The 24,560-nt window shown below is 35.7% G+C and overlaps 1 protein-coding gene across 3 annotated transcripts in view; it reads right to left on the bottom strand.

Annotated features, from left to right (window-relative positions):
* Positions 1-24,560, bottom strand: part of LOC150108792 (kinesin-like protein KIF11-B) — a 706,328-nt gene that overhangs the window by 69,051 nt on the left and 612,717 nt on the right. For all 3 annotated transcript variants that reach the window (XM_090403242.1, XM_090403252.1, XM_090403263.1), the window contains exon 23: positions 4,812-5,034. In XM_090403242.1, the coding sequence (XP_090259368.1) occupies positions 4,812-5,034 (223 nt within the window). The remainder of the gene's footprint in view (positions 1-4,811; positions 5,035-24,560) is intronic.

Genomic DNA, 24,560 nt, shown 5'->3' with positions numbered 1-24,560 from the left:
TTTATTTGAAAAAACGCAACATGTTTCGTCAAGAATGACTTCTTCAGGCGATAAGAACATAGAAAGATAATAAAAGACACTTAAATTAACATTGATACACTCTAAAGCTATACAATTATAAAGCCATAATATTCGACTGTAAATTACAGTTATTATGAGCTTGAACTACAGTCCGAGTTAAAGTTCTATTGTTGTACACCTGTGCGTGTGTGGAGTCACGCGATCTCCAGTATCTAATAGTAGAGTTGAAAGAGTCAGCCAAATTATAGCTAAGATTATTATTCAAATGAAAAGGGTCTAAGGTGATTTCCTTTGACTCGACAATGCGGTGCTCTATTTCATCATGGCAGATGTGTAGGTTTGAAGTCAATGTCCAATTTATTTCATGTTGGTGGCCTTCGTTGTTCGTGTTTATTGAAAGCAGGACATGGCCCGACAGAGCAGTTGCTCTGGTTCTCTTATAAGCAATGTCTCTCTGATGCTCTTCGAGACGTAGAGTGGAATGCAACTGTAGTTCTAGATAAAATAGACTACCGAGAAAAAATCTTAGCACTGTTAAATTCAGATAGTTATTTGGAAATTGAGAGAGACCCAACAAGAATAATTTACATATTTACATAAACAAGAATATACAATAGAACAAATAATCTCCTACAAAAGACCACAGAAATTCCACGGAATACACGGCTCTCCATCCGCTCTTTACACCCCCTCATTCCAAGGTTATATGGCCTCCCGAAGGTACACAAAGAAAACTATCCACTGAGACCTATAGTAGACAGCATTGACTCACCCACATACAGGTTATCCAAATATTTGGCGTCATCGTTAAAAGCTTATGCGGGAAAATCTTCTTCTTATATTAAAAACTCAACAGATTTTGTCTCTAAAATAAAGGACCTAAAACTAAAATCTTCTGATATCATGGTGAGCTTTGACGTGGTAGCACTCTTTACCAACGTTCCGACACAGGACGTTCTCCATATTTTAAAAAACAAGATTTCAAATAAAATGTTCTCTCTGTTATCTCACTGTGTAAACTCTGGCTATTTTGAATTCGAAGGTAAACTATACAAACAGGTCAAAGGATTAGCTATGGGAAGCCCTCTCTCTCCTGTGTTAGCCATCATTTTTTTCGAGGACTTTGAAGAAAAGGCGATCTCCTCTTATACTTTAAAACCAAAAATTTGGCTTAGATATGTGGACGATATATTCCTCATATGGGAGCATGGTACTGAGAATCTTCACAAGTTTCTCGACCACTTAAACAACCGCCATCAAGATATAAAATTGACTATGGAGATTGAAGAAAATAGTTCCATCTGCTTCCTAGATGTTAAACTCACCAAGACGCCTGAATCAATTAAAGTCTCTATTTTTAGAAAGCCAACACACACAGACAGATATTTGCATGCGTCCTCCCATCACCATCCAGCGCAAAAGTTGGGTATTATATCAACTCTAGCGAATCGTGCAAGATCTGTACTGTCAGATGAAGAAGAACTGAAAAAGGAACTACAACATCTTAAATGGACCTTTAAAAACAATGGCTACTCTCTAAAAAGTATTAACAACCAATTATCCCGCCGTCAACGTAACAACGTAGAGACACAGGACGACTCCAAAGGTCATATCGTCTTGCCATACATCAGCACACTATCCAAAAAGCTGAGCAGAATTCTCAAGAAGTTTAACATAAAAATGTGCTTCTCAACTCTGCCAAAAATAATATCACGCTTCAAAAACTATAAACAACCTCACAACCTTCTACAATTCCCAGGTGTATACAAGGTCACTTTTGAATGCGGAAAGCCTTACTATGGGCAGACAGAGAAATCTATCTTACTACGTCTCGAAGAGCATCAGAGAGACATTGCTTATAAGAGAACCAGAGCAACTGCTCTGTCGGGCCATGTCCTGCTTTCAATAAACACGAACAACGAAGGCCACCAACATGAAATAAATTGGACATTGACTTCAAACCTACACATCTGCCATGATGAAATAGAGCGCCGCATTGTCGAGTCAAAGGAAATCACCTTAGTCCCTTTTCATTTGAATAATAATCTTAGCTATAATTTGGCTGACTCTTTCAACTCTACTATTAGATACTGGAGATCGCGTGACTCCACACATGCACAGGTGTACAACAATAGAACTTTAACTCGGACTGTAGTTCAAGCTCATAATAACTGTAATTTACAGTAAAATATTATGGCTTTATAATTGTATAGTTTTAGAGTGTGTCAATGTTAATTTAAGTGTCTTTTATTATCTTTCTATGTTCTTATCGCCTGAAGAAGTCATTCTTGACGAAACATGTTGCATTTTTTCAAAAAATGTCATTGTGTTATAATTCTTGGGTTTAAGTCAGTTAATTTAGAAAAATGAATATATATATATATATATATATATATATATATATATATACACACATATATATATATATATATATATAAAATTTTATAAATAGTTAATAATAATTACCTCCCAAAACTTGGAGATAGGCATATGATCTGTTTGATTAAGGTTAGGATGGTGGTGTAGGCCTTCACACTATTCAAGAAACAGATGAACAAATTTAAATCTATTGTAGTGCAGCATCTTGATTCAGTTCCAATGAACTCTGTGTCTAGTGTCAATGGTATGAGAAGTGGGCCTGAACCCTGATTCCAGAAATCTTATATATCTTCATGTTCTTTGATTCTAATCATAGCAGAATGGCCAATATATACAAAGTAGCAACAACAGAAACAAGAACAGGGTATTTGAATAACACCAAGCAAGGATTGAAGTGATGATATATCTTAGACAGGTGGTAAGAAAGAAGAAAACTTCCAGGCTGATTTGAAAGTGGTATACAGATATTCGTGAAGTGTTTGCTATTTGTTCAGGTCATTTAAGGTAGCGTATGCTGCTCCTATCAACATCAGATTGCAATCTGGATGAAGGATGATAATTATCAAATATGTTCTGTATCAAGGTTTTGCTGTATCCGTTAAGTACTAGAGTAAGTTTTATTCTATTTAATTCTTCTTATAGGAGAGACTCAGAAGAACACATTGTGTGCGCTCGGTGTACAAGGTTTTTGACAATACTTATATTTTGTGAAGGATGATATAAAGGTGGATGGATATATCTGCCTGTAAAGGATGGCTTTCTGTAAACTAAAAAAAATCAATATTAGCAGCAGAGGTAAGATGTATTAGAGTATTCAAAAAGAGAAGACTGTTGTCAGATTCATACTCAATAATGAACTTAATGTGAATGTACAAGAAGTTAATTTTGTCCAGAAATTGAAGCCAGAAATCTCACTCTTAAACTTAACTAGTTTAAGAGTGAGATTTCTGGCTTCAATTTCTGGACAAAATTAAATTCTTGTACATTCACATTAAGTTCACTATTGAGTATGAATCTGACAACAGTCTTCTCTTTAAAACTTAAACTTTAACTAGTTTAAGAGCGAGAACAAATTGCAAAGATATCATTCACAAAATATAGTCAAATAGGAAGTTGAGAAGAAATGGTGTTAGAAATCCAATCCTCTTAATGCTCCATAAAGCAATCAACTAAAGCAGGTGATATAGCACTGTCCATCACAGTACCCTCAATTTGTTGAAATAATTTACTATGCCAAGTAAAATAACCAGTACTGATAGTAAACTTAAATCCTTCTTTCTTCTATTCCTCTTGTCCACACATGCCACTAGTGTGCTATAGGTCTTGTGACCTTTCTGATGATGTCATACTAGGGAAACCTTGTAAAAGTTGTAGAGTTTATTGAAGTGGTATGTTTGTAAAAAGAGACACTACATCAAAAGAAACCATTATTTCAGACTCTTGAATTTTTTTCTTTGAAGTCAAAACTATTTTTTTATATAAGAGGTAATATTTCCACCTCTTAACATCCACAAAAGAGTGGACACGATAGAAACTTAAAGGGATTTTATAAGATTCACACAAAGGAAATTTTTCAATACATGACAAATAGAGAGAGAGAATATATTATATATACATATTATTATTGCAACTGCTGACAATAGGAAATGTAAATTATGATCTAGCAAGTTAAAAATTTCAGTTTGCTACGTTATATAGAAAATCTACAGAATACAAGTTTCGACTTCTTAAAGATCAAATTTAAGAAGATCCTCAATAGTTAAGTTCAACCTGCAGATCATTACTTTTCTCTTCCTTCCCCCATTACTATACACACAAGAATACCCCCCCCCCCCCGAGACATCACACAGTACTGACAAACTGAAGTATTGTGAAAACACAAAGGAACTACGAAAGTATTATATGTACTTCGGTATTAAAATGAATCACTTCTTCATTTGGAATTTGTAAAAGGGATATTTAATTTATTGTTTTTCAATGAAGAGATATTCTACATCAAGTGATAAATGCTATCAGCCATTAAAACTGTTGTTTATATCATCAGCAATTTTTCAGTGTTAGGTTAAGTAAATGAAATTAAGTACCATGTCTAATTTCACTACCGACTTAAATAGTGATGATTTATTGCAAGAAAAGGATTCTTATTAGTGCACATGTAGATATAATAATTCAAAACTTTCAAAATTGGCCAGTTTGACACATTAAACTGTTCTTCATGATTTATACAATGAACAAGAAATAGAAATAATAATCTGTGCAACTATATCAGAAGCAAATCTATCAGTTTCACAGGTAAAAGTTTTTCTATTTGTTTGGCTATTTCGTATATCTCAAGGTTACTGCAAGTTCATGATTAAGTCTTTGTATTATACCATACATATTCAAATCTACTTTTGAAAATATATACTCACCAGTAGGAAGCTCTTTTATTAATTCATTGGTAAAATAAGTGTCTATGTGTTGTTTTCTGAGTTGTAGTTCTTGGACTAAATTTTGGGATTGTGCTGTAATGTTATCCTTTAGCAAAAACATATCAGCTTTTTGGGAAGTCAATTCAGCTTCAAACTGTAATCTGTGTTCTTCCAGAATATCACCATGTTCTCTTGCAGTATTCTGAATAAAAGCATCCAGTTCCTGTGGGTGAAAAAGGAAGGTAAACATTTCAAAACTGCTGGTTTCTTATGATGGCAATTACATACACTGAGTAATCAGTTTACCAATTATACCCATTATCTATGGATTCCACACATATTTCAAACACACATTGTCAGAGCAGTCATGAGTGTCTAGGGAGACATAGTAAATAGCCACAATGTTTAGGCACAACACAACAGTAGTCAATACAGTAACCAAACCAACTATAAGTGTGGTATAATAGTTGGTGTGTTAGACATGCAGGTATCATAAAAATTAATAGGCTGCTGTGATGTTCATGTACAGTCATCCAAGAATGATCTAACTGTCAGAAAACATTCAACCAACAAGCTCGATGTTTGCAATTGGTCAGATCATATGATACACAATACTTGCAACCTGCCAAGCTGGTTACAAGAACATAATTGGTCAAATGCAAATATATACAACAGCAGTATGTAAAGGAATGTATCAGAATGCAAAACTGCTTTGTACCCTAATATGAATGAGATTAAACAGCAGATAATCTCACAGAATTCTGCTCCTGGAGTCTACAGTGGGCACAAGCATGTAAATGCCAAACACTTCAGGAGTGCAAAAAACATTATACAGTCTGCATGAATTTTGGTGGCAGTTGCGCAGTGCAGAACAGTGGGAACACAATAAGCTAAATTCCATAAGGCAGAATGACAACTGAATGCCAGTATCAATAAAAAAAAAATTCCTACAAGATGTATGTATCCTTCACACAATGTTCTTCTATTTTGTGTGCTTTTGGGGTTAACAGTACATCTACTGTCATGCCGTGACAAAATAAGTGTAATAAACAAGTGGCTTATATAGTTCTAAAAACTATAAAAGTTGAAATAATAATCCTAAATGAAACATTTCTAAAAATGTATATTATTTAATAAATAATAACACAGTATGAAATCAGTGTAGAAAAACAAATGTAACAGTATAAAAAAGTATTAAAATTCATGAAACATACATGAAACTGAAGTATATTTTAAATGCATATTTACAATAACTTAGACTAATAAATATATAATCTATATAAAGTGGTAAAGATTATACTCTTAGAAACTTAAATATCACAGTGACAATTGAGTCTGATAAAATTTGCCTAAGTGTGTAAGGCTCAGACCAATTATAAAAGGAGCTAAAATAATGACTGCACTTGTTGGCTAAACAAGGGCAGTCAATTAAAATAAGTGAGATGAATAGTTCTGAGTCCCAAAATGAACACATATGCTTGTTCACCTCTCTGTAGGAAGAAGTGCATAAGATGACTATGACCAATGTTCAGCTAAGCAGGAACAACCTTCTCTGTTTAAATCCTGCAGACTGACATAATTTAATTTCAGGCTTAATTTGGCAGAGCCTATTATCAATCTCCCTGTGCCAAGACAAATGCTAATGGGATAAGAATTTATATCAGATAACCTGTGTAAGATACAGACATATGGTGGATGTTTGGGAAATGAGCTTACCTTGTTACAGTATCAGCAGATGTACAGCGAAGTGTAGCTTCCATAACTGAAAGAGATGGTGTTGAATTTGAGAGAGCACTGGATGTTGCTGCAGCTCTAGACTTATTACCCGAAGAAAGCTTTAAAAGTTTGAATGTATTATGCACCTTTGGTAGCAAAAGAATCTAATGTATTTTAGTGCAAGCTCTATCACATACACTACTGATGTAATTGTTACATTGTTTTCTAGTGGGATTTGTGCATATATAATGTTGTCTAGAAAGATGGCAGAAAATCCCACTAGGTCCTCTGATTTTGAACCATCTGTGTAACAGATGGTTCAAAATCAGAGTAGTTCATTTATGAGTTTCAAAGAGCTGCTGGTAGATGATTGCAGGAGTGGAAAATTTCAATAGCCTGCTGAAAGAAAAGCTAAATGCTGGTATGTATGATTACAATGGTGGAAGTGGATTTGGTGGTATGTTGTCTACCACTATTTCTAGAGCATGTAGGAGAGCTTTTATCTGTAAACTAAAGGATTTTATGGCAGTCTTGTAGAGTTGAGTGTTGTAGAGATTCATTCTTGAATTGTGGCAGAAAAATGTTGGTAATGCGACTTTAAAAAAAAAAAAAAAAATCTGACCACACAAGAACACTCTAATGCTATTCATAAGAAGATGAGTATCCCCAGACAACGCGATGGCAGTGTTTGGCACTCTATGGCAACCAGTAACCAAATATTTAGGGGTACAACTAGATAAAAGGATTTGCTAATCGTTTTTTCTCAGAAGCAATTAGCAGAATATGATGTCTATATCCATTACTAACCTGGTGTAGTAGGCTAAGCACAGAACTTAATAACCTACTCCTATATAAGATGATGATCAGGCCAGTTCTCAAGTATGCCTCACGGGCCTGGAGTCACACAACAGATTCAAATGTTAAACTACAGCTCATCCAAAACAAATGTTCATGAAGTGAGTTCAATGCACCATGGTGCATATGACACATACAGCTTCAATGAGAAGCCAGTATCCACAATATCAAAACTTTCCTATGTGAAAGGGTGACAAAATTCTTCAAATCCAACCTAACCCATTAATCTTCCAAGGTGTACAAGTGAGAATTCTGCAAAATACAAATGTCCCAAAACCATACTGAAGAGAGAAGCTTTCAAAACTCACTGCAAAGTCTAACATGGGGAGACAGAGGCTCAATAGTATCTCAAGTCATTTGTGGTCTGCAACCTAGAAGTAGATAAACTAATAAACATCTAGTGACAAACATCCAAAAATCTCACTGAAAAGTATTCTTTTTTTAAATATATATATTAAAAACTTACTGTCATTAGTCCACAATGGGCAAGCCTCAATAATCACTCTTAATCCAACAGTTGTTAATAAACTTTGGTATCTTTGTTGGTCTGACTCTCAGTAATGAGACCTTAAATAAAGGTAGAAACCAATCTTCTTTACAATGCACAACAATATTTTCCCTTTCAAAAGGAATTGTGCTTTGCGTTATTATTATTGTATGGGTTTCTCCATGGAGTCCAAAGACTCATCGTGGGAGACCAAAACTATCCACACAATCTATCAAACCTCTCCATAAACCCATTCACAGATATATCCTCCACAGCATTTTCTTTTTCTACAGCTCATACTTAATGATATTACTCATTCATCTAACTCCTGCCTGATTAACCTTCCTCACCTTAGGTAGACAATTTCTTCTTGAATGGCAGTCAGTCTCAAGTAGAGTAATGTGGGCAAATATGAGAATGGGAAACTGGACAATGAGACTTATTTGTGCCTATGGTCCCACAGAAGGTTCTACTAAGGTAGAAGTGGAGGAATTTTTTGAGGCTTTAGAAAAAGCAACTGACACCATGAAAAAGGAAAAGTTGGTCCTTGTTGGGGATCTAAATAGCAGAGTAGGAAATGATTGTGAGACACAAAAATATTTTGGGAAAATTTGGAGAAAAGAGCAAAGCTAATAATAATGGCAAATATCTGTTGGATTTCTGCTCAGGACATGGACTGGTTATTACTAACACCATGTTCCAACATAAAAATGTGCACAAATTCACATGGAGAGAAGAGGCAAGGAATAAGAAAAGTCTCGTTGACTATGTTATTGTTGATAGTGATGTTTTCTCCTTGGTGCAGGACACAAGAGTGTACAGAGTATTTGAAATTGGAAGCGATCACTATTTAGTCTTGAGCAGGATAAAATTGAATTTCATATTGAAAAGAATAACACGTAAGAAAGTTTTAAAGCAAATAAAAGTCGAACAGCTCTCAGATGTGACCTGTAGACTAAAATACACAAAGTTATTGAAGAAAAAATGAAAGAGTTTGAGAACAGGAAACAAACCTTGGAGATTCAGTGGCAAACTCTGAAGAAAACATTGATTGATTCTGCCAGAGAGGCATGTGGTGAGGTTGTCTGCAAGGATAAAAAAATCAGAACTCCCTGGTGGACACAGGAAGTTAAAGAGTCAGTGAAGGAAAAGAAGAAAGCATATCAAAAGTTCCTGTCAAAAAAGTCAGCTTGTGCTCTTAGAGAAAACAGAGACAAATGCAAGAATGCTAAACACTGTGTAAAACTAGCTAAACAAAAGTCATGGGAGGACTTTGGCATGAATATAGAAAATAAATATCAAAAGGTGGCAAAATATTCTGGAGGTTGTTAACGAAGCTTAGGAATGGAGGAAAGAGTGCTGTAAAAGAAATTAGAGATGATAAAGGTGACATGAAAACGGGAGTAAAAGTTATCCTTAAAGTATGGAGTAATTACTTTGAAAAACTGTTAAATGAAACAAGCAGTGATGACAGCACAGTGGTAAAAAACACTGACCAGGCATGCAGTCAGGAATACATATTAATACTTGAAGTAGAAAACGCTATCAAAGGCTTGAAATGTGGAAAGGCAGCAGGAGTAGATGATATTCGAACAGAAATGCTGAAGTATGGTGGTATAAGAGTCTTACAGTGGCTGCACTGCATAGTTCAGAAAGCCTGGACAGAGGGACGAATTCCTGATGATTGGAGTAGAGCTCTCATAGAACCCATATATAAAAAGGGAAATAAAACTGAATGTGAGAATTACAGAGGTATTTCCCAACTGAGTGTTCCTGGCAAGATCTATGCAAGTATACTTGAGAAACGGTTGAGAAGAATTGTGGAAGAAAAGCTTGGTGAAGAACAAGCTGGATTCAGGCCAAATAAAGGCTGTCAGGATCAGATCTTCACTTTACAACAAATAGTCGAGAAAGCATGGGAATATAACAAAGATCTGTACTTAAGTTTTGTCGATTTGGAAAAGGCATATGACAAGGTGCCAAGAGAGAAGCTATTCAATACGCTACAGTTATATGGTGTCAATGGGGCATTACATCAAGCAATACTTAGTCTTTATTTGAGTTGAAATTCAGCAGTTAGAATTGAAGGAAGTACAGGAAGATGGTTTAATGTTAAATCTGGTGTGAGACAAGGATGTACATTATCCCCTCTGTTATTCATTATCTATATGGATCACATTATGAAGGAAAGTGGTATTAAACATGATATCAAAATTGAAGATGTTAATGTTAGCTCTTTGCTTTATGCGGACGATGTTATACTTATCAATAAATCCACTACGAGTCTGCAAGATTCCTTGACTAAATTGAATAACTGTTGTAATAGATATGGTATGAAGGTCAGCAATAAAAAGACAAAGACAATGAAAACAGGCAGAATCATTGAAAATGTCAACTGTGTTGTGAATGGAGAACCTGCGGAACAAGTAAAACATTTCAGCTACTTAGGCACGATTTTTACTGAAGATGGTAAATTAAATATAGAAATAGACAACAGAATCAGCAAAGCTGGTATGGTGGGAAGTCATTTGAATAAATTCATATGGAATAAGAGAGAAATTAGTCGGAACACTAAATTAGCTGTATACAAGACAGTGTTCAAACCGGTTTTAATTTATGTATCTGAGAGCTGGGTCAGAAGTAAAACACTTTACCAAAGACTATCTTGACTGCAGATATGAGAGTCCTGAGAAAGATTGTAGGCGTGAACAGATGGCATCAATGGCAATATCATATTAAAAACGAGGATATTAGGAAAGAACTTGACATTGTCAGCATTCAGGAATTTGTTAGCAGAGCTAATCTCAGGTGGTATGGTCACTTAAACAGAATGGGCGAGGAAAGATTAGCAAAACAAGTGTTCTCTGCCAGGTTGGCAGCATAACGACCCAGAGGAAGATCAAGATATAGGTGGATTGATACGGTACAAAGTGCCTTAGACGATAGAAATATAAGATCTGATAATGTTGGAGTCTTGACAAGTAACAGACTGATTTGGATGAAAATTGTAGATAGGAAGTTAGTAATGATGTAATTTTTTTACATCATAATTTGATGATGATGATGATGATACTCTAGATGACCCTTAACTATCTCCTATGCACTACTAACATCTTCCCTTTCAGGGTTTTATGCCGTGGCACAGATTCAAGCATTCTCCTAAGCTTGTGATAATCACCTGCCTAGTAGTTCCACATGTATCCCTTCTTGACAGAATATTCGCATGTTTTACAATCTCCCAGGTCAAGACTGCATGGTTAATATTTTACAATTGAAGGCAATGTGACCACCTTGGTTATGGATAGCTCTTGCAATCCTATGACCAGGTCCAATACTCTCACACCTCACCTTATGGGATACTGAGGCAACGGATGTGAGTCAACAGTGTCTACATAAAAATAACCTAGTTTGAAGGTACTTCACACACAAACTGTTTGCTTATGATTGGGTAATGGATTAAACAAGAATATAATTTTTTGGCAAGTATAATTTGCTAAGAAACGTATACTTGGAAAGTCAATCTGAAAGTGGGAGGTTTGCTTTTTTTTGCATGTAATTAACTTCTCTCTGTTTGACTTTTCATAGTAGTTGAGTTGGGTTGAAATTGGAAGGGATATGGAAATACAGTAAGATTCCTTACCAGCTGTATACACAAATAATTTCACAGAACTCTTCTGACCTTCACAGTGTTCTCATACTACAACTTGAACTTCTTTCTCAAGCACACCTGGCAATATAGTAGCAGCTGGTTTGTAGAATAACCATTTCTAAGCTGTATCCTGAAAAAGAAAAAATGTCAGGTCTCTCCACAATGCCTGACCTAATTCTGAACACACCATTCATATTGCACACTAGAAAAAATGGAGGGAAAAAAATAACTGGAACTATGCTCTGGAATCCAAACATGGTTTTCAGCCATTCAAGTTTCCAATAAGTCAAGTAGTGGTATTATTACACCAGTCAATGATGATCATTTAACGATGCTTAAATTAAACTTGCCAAGAAATTATATTCTTGTTTAATCCTTTACCCAAGTGTAAGCAAACAAAGTTTGCAAGTGAAGTATGTTCGAGACTAGGCTACCTGTGCATAACTTCTCATTAATTGTCTTAGAATCCCATAATACATAGCATATTATCCAGGACAGTTTTGAAGTTTATTGAGGTCTCATCATTAGGCACCAGACTCAGAAGAAACATCAAGGTTGGTTCAGAATTCATACGTATCAGTAGTAAACTGGTGTATCCCTTTAATATTAAAATACTCGGGAGCAGAGATATTTGTAGAAATTTTTCCACTTGGTTTAAAAATTAGATTCAACTTTCATGAAGGAATTGCTAAAAAAAATATAGAACATTATCTGCATTCTATGCTGCTGACTAATACTGTGAATTCATCATGGTAATATGAAATTAAGGCAGAAAATATAGCAGACCCTGCTTTATGAATTTCTGCTTTTACAACTATCAAAATTTTTCTATTATTACTATATGGAATGTAGATTGGATATGTATCCTTCTGCAAAGTTGATGACTGACTGAGAATAAAATATTTTAATTAGCATGAATGATTTCTGATAAGGGAATCAGCAAGATTTATTTTTTATCCAGTGTCTGAGTTTCATACAAAATATTCACAAACATATGCATTTTAAAAATAATCACTGTGAGTTGCTGTTCCTGATCACTTCACAGGTGCAGAGAGAAAGCCAAAAGTTCAAGTGAACTGTTGTAATTTGCATTGCCTTTCAGTTACTGTCAAATTTAATTTAAAAATTATTCACAGTGCAGTACATTTACTCATGTCCAAAATATGCCTGGAAAGAGGAAAAGTGGAAGGACAAATTCCATAAAGAAGTAGAAAGCAATAACATTAGAATGAAAGCCGTAACATTAAAATCCAGAATGAAATCGATAGAATATGTTCCGAGTTTCAGTTATCCTATAAATTAACGATGCCAAGAAATTTATTCGTGGTTTAATCCTTTATTCAAGTGTAAGCAAAGAATGTCTGTACTTGAAGTATCTTCATAACTGGGCTACTTGTATATAGAGCTAATGACTTCATATCAATTGCTTGGAATCCCATAATGCAAAACACACAACCTTTTGGATGCTATGCATTATGGGAAGAGCCACTACCCAGACAAGTTTTGACCTTTATTGAGGTATGTTAAAACACAGGGATACCTCTCCAAAAAACTCAAAGTGATCTACAAGATCACTCTTCATCTCATCCTAAAGGATCACTATTTAACTCATCACTCCTGATCTGAATCAGGATTGACAAGTAAAGTAGTGACAGGAAAAACTGTCACCAAGCAGAACCTCTCTGCTCCCCAGGAAGCATCAGCAGGAGCCATACCCAGAAAGGATACCAAGGTTGAAGTAATGCAATAGTCATATATTTCCCATATACAAGTAGATAAAAGTTGCCACACCTTATTATTAAAATACTCTGAATAAGAGTATTTTAATAATAATATTAAAATATTATTAATTTTAATATAGTAGTTGAAAGTTATTTCACTTGGAGGAAAAAAACTTTCCTCCAAGTGAAAGTTAGAGGTAGAGGTTGAAAGTTATTTCACTTGGAGGAAAAAAACTTTCAACATCTACCTCTAATGAAGAAATTAATTTCTTGGCATCTTTAATTTATAGCATAACCAAGTGAAAAAACTTTCAGTTATCCTGTTCCATGATAAACATCACCTTAAAGCATACACAAAGTATATTAGAGAGCTGAAACTATTTCCTTGAATGTAATCCAATTCATGACAGGAAATTAAGTTCAATTGATGACAGCTTGTTTAACGATGGTTTCCAGGGGAAATTACAGTTAGGTCACTGTACAAGTCAGGGTCTGGTTGATGACATCATTTCCTATAGAAAAGACAGAAGTAGAGCATCTATGGGAAAGTGACTGGACAATATCTGAGAGTGAGAGATCTGCTGAGTTGGCTATCCTCTTCTCTCTCTTCTGGACGTACATATGTGTGTGTGCGTGTTTTTCCTCAACCCAATGGTTTGAGGAGGTAGCATGCTACTATACTAGGGAATTATTATAAAGCAAGGCGGTTTCCCACTGTCTTCCTTTTTCAACAGTATCCTATGTCTGTCAATGTGTGTTCACAGGCCCAGTTTGCTTGTTTTGAGGTACAACAAGCAAACTGGGCCTGTGAACACACATTGACAGACATACGAGAGTAGCTAACTCACCTTTGATTGAAAAGTTCTGATAAAGGTTCCTTGAGTCATAGATGGATTAAAATCCAGGGCTTTTCAACCAAAGGGTTGAAAAGCTTTTTCAAAATACACTACTTTACTTGAAAACCACCTTACCAACCATCTACAACAGAGCTTTTTAAACCATGGGTAGCGACCCTAAATGGGGTCACGTAACAGAATGTGCAGGTAGTGAAAAATTTGGCAACAGTAAAAGGTTTCTGAACATGCAACGACCAAAAATTAATTCAAAATCAAACGCATAATGAATTCGAGGTGTTTCTGGCAGCGCTTGCCCGTGTTGCATCGTACTACTTTCACCGCAGCCTTGGTTCTGAACACACAATACGCGCACTTTGCACTGTCACGGCATGCGACGTCAACGAACACTGCCAGAAGCACCTTGGTTCAGATTCGAGACTACTGTATTGTAATTCTTTATGTCATGTCTTCTATTTCTATACTACTTATGAATTAGCGATCACTGCAGATGCTCAGTCATAGGTCGTATGCAATGCATAATCTTTATGTAAATGGTAAAATCATATGTATACCAAAGAATTGTTTTAAAATAAATTTGTTTATGATTTATTATCAGTAAATGTTTGATTTGATACCTGTTTTATATACCTATATACCCAGGATAACGTAAAAATTTCTCGGGCGAAATGGGGTTGTGAGTGGAAAAAGTTTAAGAAGCTCTGATCTACAAGACAGAGAGCCCACACAATACATGTGTACATGCACTTTTCTCAGCCTTGTTTTGTTTATTATTAAATGTGGATATGCTGTGAATTTGTATTCATACACTTTACTAATTTTTAGTTTGCATGCACTGAGGTAAAGAACAATCATAACTGGAAAAGAAACAAAAATGGAAAACTGAAACCCAGTTTTTGAGGTGGATAATGGTGGGACTGAGTGTGGAGATATCTGTTCGTGTGAGTAAGTTTCCTGTAAATTGAGATTTTTAATTTTTCAGAGAAGCAAGTGAGTTTAACATCTAAAAAAAGGAAGAGAACCATTATCTTCTAATTCAAACAGTAAACTTTATGTTTGGGTGTCGACTATTCAAGTGGTCAAGGAAGTTCTGAAGAGATTCATGGCCATGGCTCCAAATACACAAAGAGAACACTCCACTATGACCAATTGTAGAAGGAATCGACTCACCCACTTATAACCTTCCAAAATACTTAGCAAAATTACTTAAATGTTTTTCTGGCATGTCTTCATCGTTTATTAAAAATTCGGTTGATTTTGTCTCAAGTATAAAAGATATTTCTATTAAAGAAGAATAAATCATGGCCAGTTTTGATATAGTTTCATGTTTTATTTATTTCATGTGCGAACTACAGAAAATGTAAGATCATAAGTATAAATGATTAAAAGCATACATTTAAAGAATACGGATTAAAAGTATACATTAAGAGACAAAAATGCCACTTGCATAAAATATTACACAAAAACATAAAATGTCAAATTTCACTCAGCCAGTGATTAATATACTTTAAAGCTGTTTCATTACACTGCATTAAATCTTCTCAGGTACATATATTATTAATGTCTATTAAGGCAGCATTGCAGAAGATGATCCATGGTTTGTGTTTCACTACATGAGCAGCTGTCATTGTCTGTGTTTTTCATGCTGTAAATTTTGACTATAAACTTTCTAAGATTTAGTGTGTCATATGCTGCTGTCAAATCTATAAATACAGCTCCTGTTGCTAATTCCCTTTTAAAGCCATCCTCAATAAATTGTGTTTAATGGCACTGGACAAGTTTAATACTTGTCCAGTGCATGATCTTCCTGGTCTAAATTCTGCCTGTTCTTTTATCAGCACTTTATCTATTTCTGGGCTAAGTCTGTTCAAGATTAACCTCTCATACAGCTTCAGCATTGTGCATAGGAGAGCTATAGGCTTGTAGCTTTTTGGATCCTCAGCAGGTTTACCCGGTTCCAGGATAGGTATTACTTTTGTTTGCCTCTTATGCTGGGTATTTTAGTAAATTTCCAACAAAAGTTGAAAAAATTCTAACAACCACTCCTTTACCTTTTCTCTCAGATTTCTTAGTATCTCGTTTCTGATATCATCTATACCAGCAACTTTTCCTGGTTTTAAGAATTTTAGGGCATTTTTTAGGTCCTCTTTAGTAAATGGTTCTTCAAAGAGATTATTTTCTGAATCCCTAACTTTTTTAATGTAATCTTTAGGTATTTTAACTTTGGTACTCGGTTTATCATTCATAGATAGCTGAGTTGTAATTTGGTTTGCATTTTATTAACTTCAGTTGCTCTGTTGTGGGGTCACCAGATAATTTTTTGAGTAAAAGCCAGGCTTTCCTGCTACTGTGTTTCATATCTAAGCTTTTAATTTTCTCTGCCCATTGTTGACTTCTTTTTTCAGAGAGTGCTGCTATAAGTTCCTCTCCTGTGTCAATTGTTTCCGATGAAAACGGATCTTTATCATATAGGTCACAATATCTTTCATATATTTCCACGTTGTGTTCTGTAAAACCTGGAAAATAACATGTTCTACAACCTCTTGGGATATGCCTGGTAACAGACCGTCTAATAGCTTTGATGAACTTTCCATAATTTTCTGGTGTGGGTGAAATGTTGGACAAACTTATGTCTAATTCTCTGGAGAACTGTTCCCAGTTAACTTTTTTAAAATTAAAGCGTCTTCTAAGTGGGATCTCCTTAAGTCGGACTGGTGGGAAAACTTGAAGCATTATTGGTCTATGTTGTGAACTTGGGATTGGTGCAAGTACCTGTTTAGTGCACAGATTAGCTATTCTATTACTAACAAATCCAAAGTCTGGGTTATATCCTCTTTTCCATCTTCCACTGTTAAATGATGATGACTGTTTAGGATCGTGTATAAGACTCATTTGATTACTTTCAGCCCACGGTTCGACTAACTCTCCATCCTGATTTGTTTCCTTTGTGTCAAATACTGGGAAATTTCAAAAGCAAAGGTTATACTAGGTGGTTTTATACTGAGAAAACACTGATGTTATCCAGATGTATTCCAAGGATTTCTATGTTATTTTGGCTTGTGGTTACGCATCCTGTAACCTGAATCTCCTGCCGAGTGAAAATAGCACTTCCATATTTTTCTTGTGGTATTTCTTTAATGAGCCTCATTCCAGCAATTCTAGGTCTGGCTTGTTGAGGTCCTTTGTGTGTCTCCTGTAGACATAAAATATCACATTTTTGCAATAAGATCTTCTTTTACAGAGGAGAGGCCCTCTATATTGTGTGAGATGATTGTCAGGGCTGGTTCCCATAAGGGCCGTTGAGTTTTAGTCGTGTTTCTGATAAAGAGGATGCTGGTAGCACTATATAGAACTGTAGCAACCTATAGAAGACTGTACCGTAGATGGCAGCAGAATTTTAAGCTTGTAAACAAGCCGACAGGGGTCACGATGTGAACGCTTCTGCCATGACCCCCTTTAGTTCCTTACTACTGAAAGAAAAATTATCAAAAAATGTTATGTCCTTATTAACTCACTGTATTCGTTCAGGCTATTTCAAGTTTAAAGATATCATCTACAAACAAAATTCTGGTCTAGCCATGGGTAACCCATTATTGCCTATTCTAGCACACATTTATCTGAAATATTTTGAAGAAAAGGCTATCTCCTCTTGTCCTTTAAAACCGAGAATATGGAAAATATATACTGATGAAATTTTTTTACTTTGGAGCCACGGCCACGAATCTCTTCAGAACTTCCTTGACCACCTGAATAGTCAACACCCAAACATAGTTTACTGTTGAATCAGAAGTTAATGGTTCTCTTCCTTTTTTAGATGTTAAACTCACTCACTTCTCTGAAAAATTAACATGAACAGACTTGCATAAAATTTGTGTTATGTAAAAATTTGCAGAATATAACTCTCACATAAGTATAAATGAAACTGCAAGTCCTCATTCAAAACATTCCCATCATTAATTTAACAATGGCCAAAAACAGACTGGATCACATCACTAATGACATTCCTCTTCTGGGATACTTATCCCCCCCACTTGCTAATATCTGTCAAAATTGATCCATAGCATCCCTCACAACTGTATTCAACAGTAGTGAATAGAACTGTGAAAGATGCTGTCTCTATAAGACAGCTAATCTCCAATCCAATGCACTTAACTATTACCCAATTCCACCCATTTAATTACCAATTTCTCATGTGGCAACCTAGCAAAGATCATTGCAAAATCTAAATATACCACTGGTATTCATTCTATTGGATTAGGAGAGTTAGCTGGCCACTGAAGTAATTAAACGTTGTGATTTTTGAGGAACTCTTTCACTTTTTTGTAGTGAAAGATTGTGTTGGAAGATGATTTTTTTTTTGTCTTTCTGGATCTGTTGGACCACTATTTTCTCAAATATTTTTATGTATTGGTCACTTTTCATCATACCAACAACAGGCACAAGTGATCATGGACTGTTGTAAAATCTTGCATAGAAGGATTTTTTGATAAAAAATTCCTTATATACTGATTTTACTAGAGAACATAAATCCATACAATATACTTGTGGTTAGTTAGCAATTTTTTTATGTTTGTAATATGGAAGTAAATTTAAGTGAATTGTTAAATAATATAACCGCCAAAATCCTGTAAAGAACAAAGAAAGTTAAGTGTAAATTAAATTGTGACAAAGGAAAGTTCCAGACGGATTAACTTATGACCTAAGGCAATCACTATTGCAAAGATATGTCGGGGTTTTCCCGCCTTAACGCAACAACGAAAAAAGGTGGCCGGTGCAGATCTGCAAAATACCCAAGGGAATAAAATCATAGCAGGATCCAAGGTCAAATGAGCAAGATAAAGGGGGGGGGGACATTGGCCAAAAAAGGGTCATTACTCAGAGGTTAGGCAGACACAACAGAGTCTTGGTATTCGTCGTCAGAAGGTGGTTCGTAGTCATCAGTGGGTTTTTTGTACACCGCAGTTAGAGGTCAATTGTCTTCTGGCAGAGGGCCACTTAGAAGGGAGGCCATATCAATGTTCATGACAGAATAAGTTCGTCTTCGTTCTGTTCTGGCTCCAGGTTCGGGAAAGTTATGCCGATTCAAGGTCGAAAACCCAAGTTGAAGCCAACAGATGCCCGAAGTGCGAAATAACTCATCTGAGTTTTTTGGAGAAAGGCAGTTCCGGAATTCAAGCCACCACATTTCCAGACGATCTCAGAAATAAAAATTGACCTCATCATTCCCGGAAAAAGGTACCTGTGTGCGTAGCCAAGAAAGGGAAAGTAGCAGTGGATAGTACTTTCAAGAATCTATTAGTGCAGACAAGATGACTATATACAAAGCAAGGTTTAATATATTGTTTTTCATTAGAGGCGGAATTTATGATGGAGATTTCTTCAAAGTTTTTATGTTAAAAGTACTTGAGGACTGAAGGCATTTAGCTAATCATTGAATTTACTTGTTCAGATGTGTGAGATAGAATAACATAAAATTAAGGTGAAATTTAATATGCTTAACACTGCTTATTAGCTAAGCCTGCCATTTGTTTAGCATGCGTAAAATTGCTCTGTGTGCGTATAAATCAGGGTCGCCAAACTTCTTTGATCGTCGACCCCTTCAAGAGTTTCTCGACCCCCTATATTTTACTATTACGTAATTATAATACGACAAGCAAAAAAGATGCTTACGTGAGTTTTTAGATTATTTATTTTATAGTTACAGTATTTATTGTATGTATAATATAGGCGTCGTCATCGTCCGGTAGCATCCTCTAGCAAGAGGGTTGCAACAGATGAGCAGCTCTTCTCCATTTCTCTCTGTCTGTCGCTTCCATCATTCTTAAACCAGTCCATTCCACGATGTCATTAAACCACTCTCTAGTTGGTCTTCCACGTCTTCTCTTCCCCTCAACTTTCCCTTGTAATATAGTTCTTGTCAGGTGTCCCGAAGAACCTCTCAGAAGATGTCCTGCAAATCTAGTCTTTCTTTGCATAATATTCTTTAACAGTGTTCTTTCCATCCCAACTCGTCTTAAAACTTCTTGATTTGATATTCTTTCTGTATAGCTAATCTTTTCCATCTTTCTATAACACCACATTTCCAATGCATTAATTCTTTCCATATCTCTCTTTCTTAGTGTCCATGACTCACTTCCATAACTCGCAATACTCCAAACTGTTGCTTTAACTATTCCAATTCTAACGCCTATTTTAGTGTTCTTGTTTATTAAAATTCTCTTCATTTCCATAAATGCCGATTTAGCTTTACCTATTCTATTTCTAATGTCCAACTCTGAAGTTCCTTTCTCTGAGATCCAGCTACCTAAATATTGAAATCTTTCCACTTCTTCTAAAATCTTTCCTCTACATCTTATTTTTACATTATCTCCTATTTTTCTACCCATTATCATTATCTTGGTCTTTTTTGTGTTAATTCTTAGTCCATACTCTTTACAAGAGTTTTCAATTCTTTGAATAATTTGTTGTAACCCATTTTCACTTTCTGCCATCACTACTACATCATCCGTATATCTTAAGTTATTAATGATTCTTCCGTTTATTTTTATTCCTTCTTCTTCTACATCCTCAAGTGCCTCTCTAAACATTTGTTCACTATAAAAGTTAAACAATAATGGTGATAACTTGCATCCTTGCCTGACTCCTCTCTCCACCGGGAATTATCCTGTTTCCTCTCCATTTACACATACTGACGCTATTTGTGACCAATATAATCTCTTTAAAATTTCCAAGTCATAAGAGTCAATATCAGTATTTTCTAGAATGTCAAAAAGCCTTTCATGTTTCACTGTATCAAATGCCTTTTCAAAATCTAGAAATCCCAAAAACAACTTTCCACCATGGTTTAGTGTTTTCTCCCCAATTATTCTTAGACAAGTTATAGCCTCTCTAGTTCCTCTGTTGGTTCTGAATCCAAACTGTTCCTCATTCATTTCTTTTTCTATTTTATTCCTAATTCTCTCTAAAATTATTTGCACCAGAATTTTTGCTGTGTGAATTATAAGACTTATCGTTCTAAAATTGTTACAGTCTAAAACTCTCGTCTTTTTTTGGAATGGGGATAAAAATTGATCTTCTAAACTCCTCTGGTAATTCTTGTTCTTCATAAATTCCGTTAATAATTTGCCATAACACTTCCATACCTTTTTCACCTATATTCCTTATAAGTTCTATCTGTATACCATCTATTCCAGGGGATTTTCCTTCTTTCATCTTTTGAATTGCTAGATTCAATTCCTCCCTCATGATGCACAGTCTCTGCCCACTATGTTCTTTCCTTTGATTTTCTCCTCTATCCCTGTCTTCGTAAAGTTTACTTACATATTCTTCCCATCTCTGTAACATCTTCTCTTTTTCTATCAGAATTTCACCTCTTTCATTCTTGATTGCTCCAGTCCTTAGCATCTTTCTCCTTCCTGTCATCATATTAATGTTTTTATAAACACCTTTTATGTCCTTTCTTTCTGTCTTTGCTGTTGTATCTTTACTTATTTCATCTAACCACTCTTCCTTTTTCCTTCTTATCTCTCTTTGTATCTCCCTACTCAAGTCTTTATACTGCTTTTTTTTCTCCTCTGTTTTACTATTAACTAATGTTCTTCTTTGTGTTATTTTCCTCAAAATATTTTTCGTCATCCATGGTTTCTTTCTTTTCTCTCTTTCCTCCTCTTTTTTAGCTAAATGTAATTCTGTAGCAGTAATTATGCTTTCCTTCAGAATCTTCCATTTTTCACTTGCATCATCATTTTCTTGTATATTTCTCTCGTTCATTTCTTCCTCTACTTTCTAATATAGTATATATTATTATTATTATTATTATTATTATTCAGGCCTCCAAGGAGTCAAAAGACTCATCGAGGGAGGTCCTTTCTAAGACATAAAGTCTGTCAAGACTCATCGAGGGGAAGTCCCCCCCTGAGAAACACAAAGTTTATCATACCACTCCTTAAACCCACTGACCGTTCTCGCTCCCACCACTCCATCAGGCAATGCATTCCACGGCTCAACCACCCTCCACACAAAGAAACCACTCCTTACCCTCTTGCTCACAGTTTCCTTTCGTAACTTCCAGGGATGGCCTCTTGTCATCACTCCTTCCCGCTGATCAACCAAGCGAAAGAACTCCCCAGTGTCAACCCTGTAACCACCTCTCAACAGTTTAAAAGTCTCAATCATATCACCTCTCCTTCTTCTATCCACCAAACTCTGCAGTCCACATTCTCTAAGCCGATCCTCATAACTATCCTTGTACAGCCCTGAAACCATCTTTGTCATCCGTCTTTGTATCCTTTCCACGGTTAATTTATCCCCTTCAAATCCTGGGGACCAAATCTGAGAACAATAGTCCAAGTGTGGTCTGATCAGAGACTTATACAACGGAATGATAACCCTCTTATCTCTGCAGGTCAGTGTCCTTCTCATAATAGCAGCAATCCTCTGTGTTACCTTCACCACCTTTGCAATATGTCCCCTAAACTTCAGGTTTCTATCAATCATCAACCCCAGATCTCTTGTCTCCCCTACTTCCTCCAGTATAACTCCTCCCATAGAGTATGCAGCATCCCATCGATGTTTCCCAAACCTCAAGACCTTACATTTTGCTGCATTAAACTGACACCCCCATTCATTTGCCCATCTATCTAGCTTATTTAAATCCTCTTGCAGGGCTACCACATCTGCACTATTACTAATAATCCTTCCAAGCTTCGCATCATCCGCAAACAACTGAATATCCCCCTGCAATCCACTGGCTATGTCATTGATATAAAGGTTAAACAATATAGGTCCTAGTACTGAGCCCTGTGGGACCCCACTTGTAACCCTCTGCCTCCTGGAAACTGCTCCACCATACACAACTCTCTGATACCTATCAGACAGCCAATCCTGAATCCAGTTGACCAATCTGACATCCAGACCCATGTGCTGCAACTTAAATATCAGCTTATCATGTGGCACCCTGTCAAATGCCTTCGCCAAGTCTAAGAAAATTGCAGTATATGCCTTTCCCTCATCTAATGCTCTTGTAACTTTATTATAAAAGGCTAGCATATTGCTAAAACAAGAGCGTCCTTTCACAAATCCATGTTGATTCTCACAGATAACATTACCCTCATCTGCCCAATGCTGTACACGGTCCCTCACTACTTTCTCCAAGATCTTAACAACTACTGATGACATTACTATTACTACTACTATTATTATCACTAGTAATATCACTGGTATTACTAGTGATATTAATATACTGGTATTAATAAACTACTTTACTACCAGCCCCGCTCAACTCTTCAATATAGAGAAGTTTAGTTCGTGAATGAATAACGATTGAATTATAATATGTATGTTGATGAATTTTAGAACATAAAAATGAGACTGGGATTGAATATGTGTAAGCATAAGTAAATAAGCAACCGCGCACGTGTTGCAATCTCATTCCCCCCATGCCGGCCAGGCGGTAACCACCGACATCCGTTTATTGGTAAATATGTCATTTCGGCCTACTTGATTGGCCTCAGTAACTATTTTCATGACTTTGCTCCATCTTACAGGTCCTATTCGTGTCACTGTTCCCACGATTCATTTTTAATTGCGTTGTCATTCAGGATGGAGGTAATGCAAATTAACCGAATTAAATATTACCCGTACAATGATGTCTTATATTTTTCTATCGACCCCCTAACAATGGTCGCTATCGGCCACTGGTCTAAGTGATAGCTAAAGTAGTTGCCATAGACTAGCTGTGTTAAGAGAGAAATGTTTACTTAAGAGGATTAATTATAATTCCCAATATATCTTGCTATAGAAGTATAGAGCCTGAGAAATATTTGTGTTTAGTATTAACCCTTTTGTAGATTCAATTTGCATGAACAAATTGTTTTGCTTGTTAAATAATTTGCCTGATTCCTGCTTACCAATGCACTGCTCATACAAATCGAATCTGTTTGACCTAGAGTGTTAAGTAGCCACGACTGAAAATTAGTAATTTTGCATTGCTAGATTTAGTAAATAAGTAAGAGAGGAAAATTCGTGCTTTGCTGAGAGTTTTTCTTTGGAAGGATATTCAACTCCTATCTATGAATTTTGATGGCAAAGTCGAAAAACAAATAAATTTTCAGAATTCAATTTAGAAAAATGCCAGTAGTTCAGACAAAGAGATTGGCTCCAGCCAGAGGCAATTTCTTAGTTCTAAAGTTTTGTACACATGAAGAATCATAATTACGGCCCTGAGACAAGGGGGGGGAATTAAAGTTGAATGTGAGGATTAAAAATAAGAGACTAAATCAGCCAATGTATTAAGAGTATGGCGTTACGACAAGAATTTAATAAATATAATTGAACAAGTAACTGATAAATATTGAATAGATATTTAGAATCAGGTATAAATAAAAATTGAGTAAAACAACCATAAAAATATTAATTTTTACACTGTCATGTGTAAAGCAACCACAAAACATCTTTTTAGCTGAGTGT

Source organism: Typopeltis vanoorti, chromosome 2 (genome assembly GCF_054136105.1).
Source record: "Typopeltis vanoorti isolate ZY-2024b chromosome 2, IOZ_Tvanoo_1.0, whole genome shotgun sequence".
Lineage (NCBI taxonomy): Eukaryota > Metazoa > Arthropoda > Arachnida > Uropygi > Thelyphonidae > Typopeltis > Typopeltis vanoorti.
This window is presented reverse-complemented; position numbering and strand designations above follow the sequence as displayed.